General features: G+C 41.8%; 1 protein-coding gene across 1 annotated transcript in view; it reads right to left on the bottom strand.

Moving 5' to 3' along the window:
* The window catches only part of myo9aa (myosin IXAa), a 100,671-nt gene that overhangs the window by 5,976 nt on the left and 77,999 nt on the right, over positions 1-16,696 (bottom strand). The window contains exons 18-35 of the mRNA XM_085349861.1: positions 13,651-13,791; positions 13,203-13,242; positions 12,407-12,529; positions 11,212-11,292; positions 10,873-10,983; positions 8,260-8,382; positions 7,586-7,735; positions 6,841-7,151; positions 4,764-6,425; positions 4,372-4,471; positions 3,948-4,163; positions 2,965-3,062; positions 2,567-2,703; positions 2,136-2,359; positions 1,876-1,992; positions 1,576-1,764; positions 1,351-1,401; positions 1,092-1,203 (exon numbers count right to left, since the gene is read on the bottom strand). Of these exons, the coding sequence (XP_085205987.1) occupies positions 1,092-1,203; positions 1,351-1,401; positions 1,576-1,764; positions 1,876-1,992; positions 2,136-2,359; positions 2,567-2,703; positions 2,965-3,062; positions 3,948-4,163; positions 4,372-4,471; positions 4,764-6,425; positions 6,841-7,151; positions 7,586-7,735; positions 8,260-8,382; positions 10,873-10,983; positions 11,212-11,292; positions 12,407-12,529; positions 13,203-13,242; positions 13,651-13,791 (3,986 nt within the window). The remainder of the gene's footprint in view (positions 1-1,091; positions 1,204-1,350; positions 1,402-1,575; positions 1,765-1,875; positions 1,993-2,135; positions 2,360-2,566; positions 2,704-2,964; positions 3,063-3,947; positions 4,164-4,371; positions 4,472-4,763; positions 6,426-6,840; positions 7,152-7,585; positions 7,736-8,259; positions 8,383-10,872; positions 10,984-11,211; positions 11,293-12,406; positions 12,530-13,202; positions 13,243-13,650; positions 13,792-16,696) is intronic.

The following is a 16,696-nucleotide window of genomic DNA, read 5'->3' as shown; positions in this document are numbered from 1 at the left end:
GAAAGACAGTGCCTCCTCATTATTCAGCAGAAGTTGTAAGAAAAGGTTAAAAAAAACATAAAAAATTCAGCACATGAGAAGCCAAAGCAGTGTTGGCTGGCACGAAGAAAACATCCTGTGTGACTAAAGGGCAAAATTGTGTGGAGAAATCTCTGGAGACACGGAGCCGCAGACCCCATGAGTCCAGTTGAAAACAATCTGATTAGGGCCGAGGAGGGAGAGAAGGGAGGGGCTCTATCTCTGAGGCCAGACTGAGCACAGCTCGGCCAGAGAAGGGGTGTGTGTGTGTGTGTGTGTGTGTGTGAAGCACAGATGTGTGTCTGTGCGCATTTGCGGTCATGAAAAAGTTAATTCTTTTATATCATATTAATTAAATTAGTTGGATTATGTAACTGATACTCTGGCATTCCCATTGCTATCTTGACCTATCTGGTTTGCATAGTCACAGGAACTTGATTACTTTTGGGGGGAAGCAAGCTCACATAAGCAATTAAAGGTTTACGTTTATGTGTAGAATGAAGGTCATGGTTAGGCTGAGGCCAAGTCTCTATGAAACATATAAAAGTGAAAGTCTAATGCCCTCTGCTATGGAACCAACAGTATGTGTGTCCGTGTATGGAGCACACTGACATCAGTGTTAAGGACATTTCAATTATTTGGTCTTTCCACCACTCTGGGAATTTTTAGTCTTTAACTTCACTCAGCAAGAACCTCGGACAACCTCAACAAGCTCGACTTTATCTGCACCGTTTCCATCAGAGGATGTTTTAAAGGAGTAAATCTGGGATTTGCTTCATTATGGTTCAGTTAACTATTAAAAGTGTTATAATTAGTTCATTTTAAAACTACTGATGTTCCTCCATCAGAGGGACTACTCTTCATGTGACAATGCAAATTACAGCATCACATATATTTTAAGGTTGACAAAGCAGCACATCCAGGATTAAAACCTTTTTTTGATTATTAATTTTCTGTCACAAACATTTTTGTGCTAGCACGCTCCACATTCAGTGGCCTTCGAAGCGTCCACTTTTCCTGGCTGTATTACACTCAGGTGTTCTTTAGCTGTGACACTGTGCGTGCATACTCACATTTGCACACACAGGCCCGGTCCATCATCCAGATGAGCGACGAGCAATATTCACAGTATGTGGGGATGCTGTACTGGGTGGACTTGAAGATGTGGCCGTTATGCTCCTCCACCTGCAGGGGGCAGCAGAGCACAGGTTCATTTGGTTTGCTTTCATATATTTTATATTGTTTGAGTGCACTTTTTTCTGATTACATCACTATTTTTTGCAATGATTGTGAGCATGCCCTTAATGTTGACGAGGATAAAGGCAAATTTACATTGTCTGTGTCCTTCTTCCTTCGTTTCTTGCGTTCAGGTTTTGGCAATGGCTGCAGTTAAAAAAAAAAAGAAAGAAAAAGACAAATGATAATAAGAGATATTTTACTTCTTATTATATTTCATTATCAATAAATAGCACCCAGTAGTTTTTTGTAAATATAAATTATTTGTGTGCCTATCAGAGTTGTGTCTATTCACCTGTACAGTGAGAAGAGTGTCATTACCTTACTGAGTGCACAGTGTGCAGGTTTGTACTCAATCATGAACTCGTCCAGGAAAATCTTAAAGGTGTTCCCCCACACTTTGACAGGAGACTCCCTCCAGTCCCTCTGCTCCTGTCGCATTATCTTCTCCAAGATTTGCTCAAACAGTGCATGAAGGTCTTTGTAGCGGATACTCTTACCATCATCCATCTAGGGAGGAGTCACAGGAAGAGTGCAGTATTTATCTTTCTAGTCTGGGAACACGTGACTTTTCAGTTTGAATGGTTATATTCAAATATAAAAAGCCTTCAGAGGACTTACTGCGAGTGCTGTGGAGTAGGAGTTGAAGATATTAAGACGAAATTCCTTCAGAGCCTTTTTAAACACGATGTCCACCAAGGTGTCCTTTTTACTGTCCTCTGCATCCAAGTCGTTGATCTAAAACATGACACCAACATAGCATGATCATAAACGACACTGGACTAATACCTGATGTGCAGTTCAAATATAAAGAATCAAAACTCTGATACTCAAGTTCATCTTCGAGCTCTACGTAATGCAGATGGCATATATTGCTGTACCTTCTTCACAAGGAAGTCGTTCATGCTCCTGTAGTCGCCGATGGAGGTCAGTATCTGCAGCGTGTCATTCTGCCGCTGGGCAGACTCCAGAGCCACGCTGCTGATCTTCACACTACGCCTCCGCTTCACCTTGGGAGATGGCTCCCTGTTCTCTTTCGAGTCTCTAAATGACTGATTTAAGGTCAGATCAGGACTGCATGGCGGCGACATGTTTTCCTGACCTGCTACAAGGAAGAGAACTCCAATCAGTGACGCTTCAGAGGCAACAATATTATTTTTATTCAATATATTTGAAGAACTAATTACATTTATTTAGTAAAAAGCTTTTCAGCATCTATTATCTCCTACTCAACAACTTTCAGTTCTTAAAAGACAAAAAAAATAATAACAGTATATCTGAAATGGATACATTTTACTCTTGGAAATCACACCTTCTCCAAGCAGAGGACCAGTGTCTCCAGTGTCTCCATCCAAGGCCTCAGCCCCACAGATCAGCTTTTCTCTGGAAGTCTTCTTATCCCCGTACTTGCTCTTGCCCCAAAAACGCGGCCCAAGAATCTTACGACTCCTAGTCGAAAGGAAACAGAAGTGACAAGCAAATGAAAAAGTCTCAAAAACCCAAATCATACAAAAACAAAAATCGTGTCAATGACAAGACATGGCTGTATGCAGAAGACTCTTTTCTGAAGGTAATAGCACTCTATGTGATACAATTGATGTGTATATATGTTATTTTGCTCATGTTTTTATATGGTTTTATATAGTTATGCTTTTCTTTTGTGTGCATTTTCCTATTTTTTTGCTAGAAATGCAAAGTTGAAGAGCAAACCTTCCATCTTGTGAATTTTTACGTAGAGAGTCCTCTTTGACCAAATCGCCTGATGACATGGTTTTGTGTAGCTTCTTTTTCTCCTCGGAGCTTGCAGGCTGAAACAACATCGGGACAGGTAACATTTTAAGACAAAATGGCAAAATGAGAAGAAGAAAAAAAGAGATTCCATTTCTTCAAGTATGATTATGAGCTGAAGGCAAAAATGAGCCACTAGATGGCAGCACCACATCACTGGTGCTGCACTGGCTGAAATTACATTTTGCCAAACATGATGTAAAAAAGGTATAACACAAATACTAAAGCACAAGGCTTGTAATATAGAGTTGAAAACAAATGATACAGTTCAGTTTTTTTGTAGTTGAGGAGAATAAGAGTTTAAGTGATGGGAAGAAAAAAAAAATCAAGACCAAATTTTTCTTTTATGATTTTCAAGGTTTGGCTAGTGGCTGGTGTTATCTGCTAAGAGAAAGAAGAATCAGGTGACATGCAAATCTTACTACCAAGGAAGGAACTGTGAGAGAAAATGAAGCCAAATTATGTTAGAAAAGCATCTATGTTAAAAAGCTTCATGTTTCAGGAAGAACACGTTTCAAAAGGTCTCCTGCATCGTGATGCATAAATCCAGATTCACACTCACTGCTGATTTCTAGAGCGGTTATCAAATGTAGTAGTAGATTCAAAGTTGTGATGTGCTTAAATTCACGTCTTTAAAAGCTGACATGAATATTACACATTACCCCAAACATAAAATCCAAAATGATCTCAAGGCAGGTATTCCAATATGCCTTTGAAATACCTGCCAGAAAACTTGTTAATTTTTTAAAAAACTTATTATTGAGAAAAGAGAAATTTATTGGAGCTCATATTGATTCAGAGGTGTGATGCAGACCTATGCTCTCTCTGCTGAGTGGGTTAGAAAGAGAAGCCACGCTTATAAGAACTTAGAGAGGGCCACTTGTGGCTTGGATGGCGCCTGTTACCATGTCTGAGTCACTGAAACAGGACTCTCTTAGGCATGTCTCCGTGGAGCTCTGTTTGGAGTGGGGTAGAGTGTAATGACGGGGGCTGTGGAGGCTGTCGCCATCATAGTCCTCCTCGTCTGAATCGCCCCCAACTGAGAGAAAGGGGGTGCGGGTGAGGAAGTCGGAGCGGGTCCGTGCCATTCTGGCTTTCTTTTTTTGGCCCGCTCTGCCAACCTGGAGTTTACCAGAAGTGATAACAGCATGTTTTAATGGAGCCTTTAATAACCTGAGCTTCAGTGCATCGTGGTCCTCATGTTGGTGTACTGCGCTATGCTTAGCTGAGCTATCCTGCCAAGATTCATTCGTTCACAATACAAAACTGCACTCCTGAAAATATGCAAACACACGTCAAACAAAATGCTCATTTTAAAAAATTGCTTACATCCCGCGCTTTTGTTCCCTTAGACGATTTGGGCACAGACGTTGGTTCCTCTTTGGAGATGGCAGCTTGTGTGTCTTTAGTGACAGTATCAGTGGCAAACCTGATGGGAAAAAACATAAGCACAGAAAATTTCATCAATGTAGTGAATCTATTAAGTAATAAGCATGAACAAATGTGTCATGCTTATTGCTTAATAGAGGTAGAGAACTCCAGAGTATGGAAGAAAAATTAAAGACACTCTTCTGTTACTTCGGAGTCATTTGAAACATCCCAAAATGTATGTTTATTTGGAGAAACGAGACAAGCTCTGTGAAAAGTCCCAGCCTCCACCTCAAATCTGCTATTGTAGTACAAAAAATAAAAATGCATAAATAGTTTAATTTGGTACTCACTTTGCAAATGTCACTTTGTCATTTGGAGAGAAGAAGATGCTGCCAGGCTTATCTCTCATACCAACAGCAGTGCCTTGATCGCTTGGTGGCTTCTTGGCAGTTGCTCTCTCTTTAATTCCTCCCCTGTCTCTGGACTCTAGTGTGAGTTTGGGTGCCCAGCCCTCGGGAACTGGCTTATTCTCCATGTGAATTTTTGTAGGAGGAGAAGCAGGTGGTGGAGGCTGCTGGGGTTGAGGAACAGTGGAGTCTGACAGCGTCCTGGTATGAGGAACCTCCCCTGCTGCTCTCTGAACCAGCACCGAAATGGGTCTGAGGGGCTTCCTGGAGGCTGCGGTTCCACTGACATCTTGTCCGCTCTGTCGACTCTGCTCTATCTTGAGCAGAGCCTCGTCTTTTTGTTTCTCAAACATATCTCTTTCATACTGAGCGAAGTAGAGACGCTGCTTCTCCAGCACTTCTTTCTGACGTCTTATCTGCTCCATCATCTCCTTTTCATTCTGCTGCTGCTGATTACGCTGCCTTTCCTCCTTCTCCTCGTTCAGGCGCACCAGCTTCTCTATGACAGCCTGGTCCGCTTGAGGCACTGAGGTGGGAGCAGGGACGGCAGGTCTGTCTGGTTTCTTTGATGCAGGTGTTAAGTCGCCCGTCTGGGCTGTAGAATCTCGAACTTCTACAGAGGGGCGGACAGCGTTACTCAGCTCCTCACTTAGTGGTATTTCTTTCTGCATACTGATGACCACCACCACTGGGCGCCGTGTTGACTCTCTTCTGTTGATGACTGATGTGGCTGTGGAGACGGCTGCATCTTTGCTTTGTTGAGATTCTGCAGCAGAATGGGAGATTACTGCGCTGCCCTCACCAGCAGGGACATAAAAGGTTGGGAGGTAGTCGACTTTGGGCGGATCTACATGGGCGGGGTCCGTTTTGATCGGGCTGCCTTGGTGGGCAACAGTATCAGAAAGCTCTGTCCTGTATGGTTCCGCTGGCTTGGGGCTTGTTGAAACAACATCCACCTTAGGGTCTGAAACTGGAGAAACTGGCGGGAGAGGGGAGAAGGGGTCCTCAATGTCTGTCACCTCTTCTCTGGCCTTTGGTGGCTCCTCATCCATCATGAGAAGCTCAAAGCTGCCTTTGGAGCTCTGGCTGTCAGGTGTGCCTTGGGGTGAAAGCAGAGGTGGGCTTGCAGGAGGCACCAGCTCAAGAGACCAGCGCCGGTCTTCGCACGGGGACGCTGCTCCGCCGCTATTTGCCCGCACTTTGAGAAGCTCCAGGCTGAACTGGGCCTGCTCCAACTCTCTCATCCGCCGGCTCTCTCTCTTGGCCCGGGTGGTTCTCTGGCTAGGTTCATCTGCAGTCCTAGCCCTTTCTCGCACCGTCACAGAGGGTGCTGGTACTGAAGTTGCTGCTTCAGTTTGTGTTTTGGAGGGGCTCTCTTTTGTCGCAGCATCTTCTCCTCCTGCCTCCTTAACCACCTCCTGGAGGCTCTTTTCTCGTTGTTCGTAGGAACGATCCTCCCAAGTGCTGAGGTCCAGTCCCATAATTATTTCTTGTGGCTCCTCCTCCTCGTCTTGCGAGAGGCTCACCTGGCCATTCTGGAGCTGAAGGAGCTGTTCCTGCTGCTCCCTTTTCGCCCTGAGTTTCTGCTCTCTTAGTTTCTTGAAGCTGACAATCAGGAAAGTATTACTGTGTTAACGTAAATTAAACATCTAACATCTTTCATCACTCTTTGTACAAGTAAAGTTACTGATGACAAATTTGATCTAGCTCGAACATTCAGCGGTGTCGGAGTCTCATACACAAATTCTGAGCTCACAGCAGCTCAGCTGTAGAGCTGCTTTGGGACGGATTGCTTGCGTAATTCTATGCTGTTACATGTACCAAGCCTAGCCTGAACAATGCCCAAATACATGGCAGGAGCTGTGTGCAAAGATTAATCTGGTTTTTAACCAGCTTTAGAGGGGGGAGAAAAAAAAATAAAAATCACACAGTCATCTACTCTTAGAAGCTATTTTCAGAGTATTGACCCTTTTAAAATGCTTATATACCTGAAGTTTCTATAAACAGGTGCATGGCTTACCTTCGCCTGGTGAGGAAGCCTTTGCAAACTGCCTGTAGTTGTATCACAGCAGCATACAGGCGCAAGTCGGCTTCTCTGGCTCGGTGACAGCGCCAGGCTGCCTGAATGACCAGAGCTGCCGTGCAGCGCCGACGGAGCCAGAACCTCCATGCCCTCTGTAGCACCAGAGCAGCCGCCCTCCACAGCCTGAACCTCTGACGATCTCTGTAACCTCGCCAGTGTTTCTGCAGACACAAAGCTGCCCCCTCCTGGACACTGAGGTCATAGTCGTCATCCTCCTCGTCTATGGACCGGACAGAGCGCCACCATCTCTGTAATGAAAACATCTTTCATGCTCATCGAAGACAACTAATCCAATAATGTACAAGCACCTTCGTTCAAAGTGGACTTCGATTTTTTTTCTTTTTAACTGGGAGTGTCAAATGAAGGAAATTACAATAGTTGGCATAAGGAGGTGGCTGACAATATCATCTGTGAGTGAGGTGTTCTTCCACGTACGTTCATATTCTTTTTGCAAACTTTGCACTGTACTTAACACATTATTACATAGAACAAAGAGGACAATGGGCTGTGATTCATTTTCAGTTACAATACACAGACCCTTTTGCCTGATATAGGCATAAAATTAAACAAAACAAAATTAAAAATCTCACAAATTCTATAGTAAGAACTCAGACATAAGGAAATGACTGATGCAAAGTAGATGGAGATGAAAGGAGTGACGGGGAAGAGCGCTGTACTATACCTGGATGCAGACCGCTGCTTCTCTCATCCGGACAAACTGCTTCCTCTCCAGCTGGGCTCTGAATCGCCGCTGCAGCATGACGATGAGTCTCAGAACTTCCTTGTGGAGGAAGGCCTGCAGCTGCTGACGCTCAGCCTCCCGCAGAAACACCTGAGGGGAGGAGCCGTGATGGAGTCAGTACAGGGCATCCACACTTATTGAGACAAAACTTAAAAAAAAAAAAAAAAAATCAATTACAAGCAAACACACATGCTTCAGAAAGCCTTGGATGCATATGTGGTCACAAGAATGTCAAGAATGACCCTCTAATTATATAGACACCATCCCAGAAACATGCACTCCTCTATCATGCCCCATTCATACCCTAGACAAAAATACCAAATATGTGACACTCATATTTCTTTTTTTAAATCCTCATTAAAGAGGATTCTTTAATGAGTTTATCCCAACTCCCCATCCATAATGTCCTTGACCAGTCACGGTTTTCCTTGTATTTAACTGTTAAAAAAAACTAAAGAAATCAGTTGAAACAATGTAAAAACCTCACATTTTTTTCAGTGAATGACTCTCATATCATGGATATGTACACAGAAAATGTAACACACATCAGAAATAGCCTCGACAGTTTTTAAGCTGATATAAAAGATCTGGAGAAAAGAAGGGAGAAGGATTACCTTTGTCTTTCCAACTTGATATCCATCTGCTTTTAGGTCTAGCTGGTCCAGGCACTGCTGGATGCCCTCTCTGGTAGCACTGGTGCCCTCTGGAAGCAGCACACTGAAGTGGTGGACAAAGTCCTATCAAAGAAACAAGGACAGATATTAATGAGATGCATCCCACAGCTCTGTTATGTTCTGGATTTTAATTTTTTAAAAGTCACAAGATTCCTGTACAGCGATGTTTCACTTTAGTGGGGATTAATTTAAAATATGTCTCCAGACTGAAACGAGACACCCTTCTTACAGGAACAGCAACATTTTAAAAAATGCTGTCGAGCATCATGTGGTTTCAGGTGAAAATCCATGTCATCCGTAGTTAAGCTCAAACATCATGGTATAAATATGCTGAACTCCCACTCTTCAAACTGAGGCTCATTGTCTGAAGTCAATACAGTCTGCACCCTGGGCTGTAGGGGGTTGACAGGGAAACAGATGCTGTGTTTATACAATTACAAGCACGGGGAGTGTTTCGGAAAGCAGGGGACAAAGTAGAGCCTCTGTTCTGAACAGCAGAGTCCTCCAAAATGATCCCATGCTCAAGATTTTTCTAATTACAGCTGACCGCAGCACTCAATATGTTTGGGAGAATTTTTGGTAAATGACCAACTCTGATGCTAAAATTATCAAAGTGAGGTCATCGAAATACCAGCTCACTGGTATTATAAACTCAATGTTAGACTTAAAGCCATAATGATATGTACATATAGAAAGTAAGCTGTTTTTATAGTAGCATTACAAATTTTATTGGAAATTTTATTTCGCATTGATTGAAGAGCTAGTTGGTAGGGTAAAGGTTAAAACTATAACTATATGCATCCAAGAAATAAAAATAAAAGTTGAGCTACTTGATTAGAAATTCATACATCTGTGGGACCTGGGTGGCACTGCATTAAAAACATGGAAATCACTGCATGGACTCAAGAACATGTCCAGAAACAGGTCACAGTGCCATTCACAAAGCTGAGCAAAGCTCTGCCATGGAGAGAAGCCATATGTGAGCATGATCTAGAAAACCTGCTGTCTTCTCTGGGGTAAAGTTCATCTGGGGCAAAGTGGAAAACTGTTCATTTACAGACTGCTGTTAGAAGAAGAGGGGATGCTGCACATTGGTAACCGTGGCGTGTCCAAGCCTTTTTGAGAAAAGTTGCTCCCATCAAATTCAAAATTATTTCATTTTTTTCTTTAAATCGAGCATTTTCTCACTTTAAACATCTGACATTTGGACAAACTTAAAGAGTCACCTATGTTAAAATGCCTCTGAAATTACTATTTAGGAATCCTGGCAGTAAAGATCTTAAATAATAAAACTATACTGGTTACACGCCTCCACAACATGGAAAGCAAATGAAAAAAAAAACTGAGGTAGGAGTGAGCCACTCCCAAATCTGCATCTAACTTCATCTGCTTTATTAGTCACATTTCTTACAGGGTTGACATCATTCCTATGAGAGCCAGTGTGGTTAAAGATGGCTGCCACATCACATCCCTCATAAGTCCCTCATGACACAACATACAATGAACCCCCAAATGAAGCAACATCACCGACAAGTTTCCTGGAGATGAATTCATGGCTGGCGCCTGCACTTGTGGAAACATGAGTGTTGTTTAAGTTTTGGCTCAGGAGCGCTTCAGCAGCACTCTGGCCTGCGTAGCTATGATCTACTGCTGAACTTTTAGCAACTGGCTCTTTCAGTGCATTCTGGAAATTAAGATCTTTGGCATTTATCGACAAAGATCGCAAAATAACGCAAGAAGGGGAGATTCGGGAAATGAACAGTGTTTAAAGGGGAGCTTCAGTTTTACACAGATTAGTTCACTAATCAGGGTAAATGCTCAGCCTGAGAAAATTTATGAATAGTGTCTTCTGTAGGTCTGCAGGCCTTTGTCAAGACAAATAACTTAATAACGAAAAGTTTTGCTGCAAACCTTTTAGTTTATTATGGAAAGCACATAATCGGGTATCATAGGACAGATTAAAGACAGATCTTCCATCATTCTCTCATAAAGTTTACATGATTTTTATGATGAAAGCAACATGTTGCATCCAAAGAAAAAAAACAAAACAATAAATGACGGTTATAAAGATAGGGTTGTAAATTGAGTTCTTGAGAGTTATTTTACTTTAAAAAAAACCAAAATTATAATTATTAGTGATTGTATAAAATATGTTTACTTCCATTATTCGTTTGTCTAACAAAAAATGATCTATCTTAAAATATATTTTATATTGTACTGTACCTGGTTTAGTCACAAGTAACTTTTTCTGTACTACATTACTATTTTTTTGGTTAATCATTCCTATTAAATGTTGAATTTTAATTAAGGGAAAGTACATTAACAATCCGTAATCACTAATTAAAGGATCCCTAACTGAACAAGAGGTTAGGAAGATGGATGGATAGAGCAGTGAGCCCAACCACTCTGGGTTATAAAATACTTCAGCCAAACCCACAACAGACTCGGGGTTGTTATTGACATTAAAGGACACCTTTTACCCATCTCTAAGTGGTTATTATGAAGCGTAACCAGATGCTTGAAGAGTATACACAGTGTAATTGAGTGTATTACCTTGAAAGTGTACTTGATGTTGTAACCCGACTGCCGGATGTGTACTGTCTCCAGCATACCTGTGTAACGCAACTGCCTCAGCACCAGGTTATCGTTAAACCGTAAGGGCAGCTGAAAGAGAGAAAGAAAGCAAGAGAAGGAGAAAAAAAAGGAGGCATCGGGGGGTGTTAAAAAAAAAAGGAAGAGCGACAGGCAGCAGAGGTTGCAGAGAGACGACGGGAAAATGATAAACAGCTTTAAAAAAAAAAAAAAGTCCAAACTTCAAAGGAAATAAGTAATGCTTTGAAAACTACACCGAAACAGTCAAAGTGGCCGCAGGCTGGAGGGAGCACACTGTACCTTCTCAGCATTGGAACGGATGCACTTGACAAAATAAGGCTCAGACTGACCCAGAGTCTCCATTAGCTTATTGAGAGAGGCCTAGAGGACAAGACACAAAAACCAAAATATTAGAATTAACAGAGAAGAAGATAACGAGCTGAGGCTCACTTCACAGCTGTTTGACAGGCAGAAGTCAAAGTCAGGTGACTGTTGTCAGCTATAAGTAACTGGTCCATTTGCAAGCAAAGCTCTTGTGCTGCAAGATTAAAGTATCTGCCTGGGATCATAATTACCAGCAACAAGTCTATGTTAGCATGCAGACTGGAAATAAAAAGGACAAAGACATGTGTGCAACATTTCCATGTGCCGTCATTGTATATGTGTGTGTGTGTGTGTGTGTGTGTGTAAACACATGCACATATGTGTCAGCATGTGTGCGCGATAATTCAGTGGCAGAAGGAATTCAGTCTCCTCCCCCTCCATGGGAGATTAAAGCACTCAGTGCAGCACAGGATGTGGAAAGTGAAGTCATCCACACACAGGGGCCAGGGCTGCCTGCCAGAGGGGCCTCAGCGCTCGTCTCTACCTCCAACAGCCAGAGCACACAGTTCACGTTCAAAGAACTTGGGAAGAAAATAGAAAATTTTGCTCTCTGGAATTTGTTCTCAGCCTTTTGTGTGTTACTAGCTAACAATGCTAGCTCCTATCAGACATTTTGGACCTGAAGAGCACCGAATCATTCTGATACTGATACTGGAAGCTGTGCCTCTGTTCATTCTTTGTGAAGAATTTTCCAAAGGGTGTGTTTGTGTGTTTTTATTTTTCACTAAATCAAATATATTTTATTACCAGACACGATGTCATACAAATATGACTTTTGGGTGTGGGTAACTACATGATAGACACCTCACACACACTGGATCCAGGATTAGACAGTGAGCAGTAAAGGCTGCACTAAAATAAACTAAGCAATCAAATGGACACACCTTGTTTTAGTCACGTTCACAGCTGGGAGGGGATTCCTCCAGCCTGCTCAATCTCACCCTGGTGAGATTTTTATTGTGAGAAGCACTGAGAAGCAAATTATTGAGCTCTGTATGCGACTGCTTTCTGTGTGTGTGTGTGTGTGTGTGTGTGTGTGTGTGTGTGTGTGTGTGTGTGTGTGTGTGTGTGTGTGTGTGTGTGTGTGTGTGTGTGAGTGAGAGAGAGAGACCTGGAACTGTGCGCTGATGCTGGGTGGTTTCTTCTTCTTGTGGAGGTGCAGCAATGACTTGGTGATGCGGTCGTGAAGCGTCAGATTGTTGAGGTACTTCAGTGACTTCACATTGAGTAAATGCTGCAACAATAATAATGTCAGAGTCAGTTAATAATATAAGAAGTACCATCTATTTAATTTGTATTTAGCAAATAAAAGGGTCGCCAAGATTGAAAAATACATACATAAGAGTCAGTTAAAATCCTCTACAGCTATATTTACTTTCCTTCAACTCATTTAAAATTGGTTTAGTGAGAGAAGCTCACTTTTTCCAGTACAGGCTATAGGAACCGACAGGAGCAGTAAGTCCTTCTTCTGATACTCATCTGAAGGATGTTCCTCAGTAAGCAAGATGGACACATATCAAGACAGACTTATCTAAAACTATTTATAAAGCTCAGAGTGGTTTCACATACAAACTCAATCTTAGAGAAGCACCAACAGATGGGATATTTAGTGCTTTTGATTTTGCATTTAAAAATAGTGCATGTTTTGCTTTGCTGTTTTCAGTATTTGTTTTTTTAATATTTCAACTGCTAAAGAGCCTGGTACTGTTCGGAAGCAGATCACCATATCTTTCTGTATAAAAATTAAATATCCAAACGCTTAAATTCAAGACTGGTGATATATATGTATAGTAAACAGGAGTGGCCCCAGGACAGAGCCCTGGGGAACAAGTCATGGTGACTTTATGCCTGTTGTCTGTATGCACTGTGACCTATAAGGGTAAATTGAAAAATACTGTGCACTGTACCTTTGGAAGAACGGGCTTAGATTTGTAGTTTTTGTTCCTCCTGGAAGAAAAATAAAACAAAAACTGAAAATCTAGTTCAGCAGTTCTTTAAATCAGCAAGTGAGACAGGTGGGTTTGTCTTTTCTTTTTTAAGTCTGGTCAACAAAACAACCTATAATTTCAGATTTTTTCCTAAATATGTCATATTCCTGTCAATAAAGCAGAATTTTATTGATCCCTGAGGGGAAAGAAATTCTCCTTCACTTGCTCTCTGCCATACAGGGGTTTAGAGGTCAGGTTCAACTAGAGATCAGCACTGACTGAGCTTGCAGGAATGTAGTCATTGCTGGAGGAGACTTCATCAGGACAGATGTTTGAACTTTAGGGTTTACTTGTGTCTAGACTGCAGTGCTAACCAAAATAACAAATTACTGTAGAGCAGAAAAGAAAATAGCATCTCGATACTGACATGAGGATGTCGTGGGCTCTCTCCAGGAGTTTGCTGCTGGTAGAGTTGAGAAAGATGCCATCATCTTCTGCAGTAGAGCTGCTGGATGATAAGCGGCTCTGTCTACCCACGCGCCCGTTCCAGCCGAGCCCTGGGGAACCCCTTCAGACCAAACATACAGACCAGTGAATAATTTGAAAATAAAAAAATAAAAGACATCTTTTAAAGCAAATCAAACTTTAAATCTATGTTGATCTCTATATAATAATAATAATTCTATACATCATTAATAGTTTCATACATTTATTAATTAAAAGCAATACAATACAAAACAATTTGAGCAGTTAGTTCTCAATTTTTTTTTTCAATTAATCACAGCCATCTATTCCCATAAACTAAGAAATATGTCTTGTTGTAACTTTACTTTTTTAGCCTGCGTAGAATATCTTCTGAAATACATTTATTACTTTTACTTTGTTCACTTGAAGCTGATCAAGAGTACCTGAGGGATGTACTGTGGAAGTCCAATATTTTATATTTACAGTGTGTGCTAAACAAAGAGTACTACAATAGATGTAGACGCACCGTCGGGAGCAGAGGTCTGACTGCCTTCGGAGGATGAATTTTATGTTTGTTGTTCATACCTTGGTTAATTTTTCTCCCCGTTTTCATTAGCATTTTTTAAGCTTGTAGTTCTTGTTGTAGTTTAGTTTTAATGTTTGTTCTCTCAGCAGTTTCTGTCTCATCCTCTTGTGTCAGTTCCTGTAGGTTAAGTTCATTCACATGTCTGTTTCTCCCTGTTTGGCTTCTAACTTCCTGTTTTATTTTGATTGGTTACTTGTCTCTAGTGTATATTTTCATTTTAATCCCATCTTTTTTCATTGTCTTTGGTTTCCTCCTCCATCTTCTTATTCAGTTATGTCCACTTTCTTTAATAACCTTTATGTGTTTACCAACATAGCAAAATTGGTATGGCCAAGATCTGGCCCACACAATGTGCTTAAACATGGCCCACATACCGCAAAGAATGACGGCCCTTTGGTGGCCCAGATCTGGTTTGCCAGATGTGGCCCACACATGGGTCAGCACAAGGCCAGTTGCAGACACAGTGGTGGTCCTGTGTTGGCCCATGTGTGGATTACCTTTGGCAAACCTGATCTGGGCCACCAAAGGGCTGTCATTCTTTGTGGTATGAGGGCCATGTGTAAGTTGTGTGCAGCCACGGGCCAGTTGCAGACACACTGCTGGCCCTGTGCTGGCCCAGAACAGTTTCAGCTCTGGTCCCAGATGTCAGCCTAATGTGTACCTTAATCAAGCCATGTAATAACAACATGTGCTGGAACGTAATAGTGCAAAAGTAACATGTAAAACTGTTTAGACAGTGAATGGGCTGATTCTTATAAAGCGCTTTTCTACTCTCTCGGATTACTCAAAGTGTGCTACACAACATACCAAATTCACCCAGTCACAAACTTTCTCTAAACTGAGTGCCTCCTAACTACATTCATACACATTCACACTCCTGACATGCAGACTGGAGGAGCCAGGGATTGAACCACTGACCTTCTGATTAGAAGGTGACCTGCTCTACCTCCTGAGTTACAGCCACCCGCTGGCTGTGCATGAGTAAACCGTCACTAGGTTTTGGATAAAGTGTACACTCACAAACCTGTCAAACCTGCATTTGAAACGCTGGCTACCATAGCAGTATAGTGTTGCAACATGGCATTTGAGTCTTCTAACTAAAATAGGAAAATAGGAACATAACAAAGTGCCATCATTGCCAGACCTGGCCCACATCTAGTTGACATACACTCTGCCATGACATCAGTCAGTCAGAAGTCCCAGCTTGATGCCAGATCCGGGCCAGACCTGTTTTCAATGGGCCTGGGCCCCATAACCCAAACTACAAACCAGCCAGGTGTGGCAATGCATCACATAGACAGTGCCATCTATGCCAGCCCTGGCCCACATCTGGTTGACATACGTCTTATCATGCTAGAAGTCAGCCAGCAGTGCCGGCTTGCTATGTGGGTATATAGTGTTGTCTTCCCTTAAGTGTTTGTCTCAGTATCTTCCCATTCCCGTGTGTTTTTGAAATGCTCTGGTTTTTGGTTTCCATCTCATGGACTATATAATTCTGGGCTGTGAAATCAGCTGAACTAATAGTGCGCTTTTTGCTTACATCTGTTTGCAGGTGAGTCTGTATTTGAGTCTTCACCTTGCCATTCATGACGCTGTCTATAAAATCAGTTATTTCATCCCTTCTTTGTCAAGCTTGCAGGGTCCATAAAATATATACTAATAATTAAAACTGTCAAAAATAAGAAACACAAATAATAAACCAGGCAGTGTCAGTCACTGATTCTCCAACTTTAATCTAGCTGAATCTAGCTTTTTTCCCCTTACATATTTTATATAACCTAAAGGATTATCGGCAACAACCTGCTCCTTACCGTAAAAAGTTTACTTGATAAGTCATTGAGCTATTGAACATGTCTTAAGATCTATGCCACCACTGTAGTGTTTCTTTATTTTACCACAACAGTTTCCAAACATCTGTTTAGAAATCACTGTTTTCCTTTGCACTTGGTTTGTCAGATGAGACGTTAAACAACGAATACTGAAAGTTTAGAAATCAGCGGCAAACGCATGGTTGTGTGGCTTTGTCCTTTTGGTACTTTTAAATAGTGTGATCTAAGTTAAATAGAGGAAGTAATTTTCATTCCCTTTTCCAGAAGACAGAATGAATCTCTTGTACAGAAATCCCTTACTGAAGCCCCAAAGGGTTCAAAACCTCAGGCCTCAAGGTGGAACCCAACCACATGCCCAGAACCCAAACAAAAACATAAGTGGTCAGTCATGGTTAAAACCCATCAGACTGTTTTGGTTTTTATCCCATAGCAAAAATGAAAGCGGGGTAACGAAAGACAAGTAAACAAAGACGATCTCCATCACTACTCAGAACAGAGCACAGCTGTGGCAGTTAAAGGTTATCTCATGCTTCCTCAGATCCACTGAGGTGCGCTGTTTTGTTTCCCGTTCATCATTCATGAGTTTACAAGAA

Source organism: Diplotaxodon limnothrissa, linkage group LG1, assembly GCF_057381915.1.
Source record: "Diplotaxodon limnothrissa isolate DT_005_m linkage group LG1, D_limnothrissa_male_GT1.1, whole genome shotgun sequence".
In the NCBI taxonomy this organism is placed as follows: domain Eukaryota; kingdom Metazoa; phylum Chordata; class Actinopteri; order Cichliformes; family Cichlidae; genus Diplotaxodon; species Diplotaxodon limnothrissa.
Note: the sequence above shows the minus strand (reverse complement) of the source record. Positions and strands in the feature narration are given on the sequence as shown.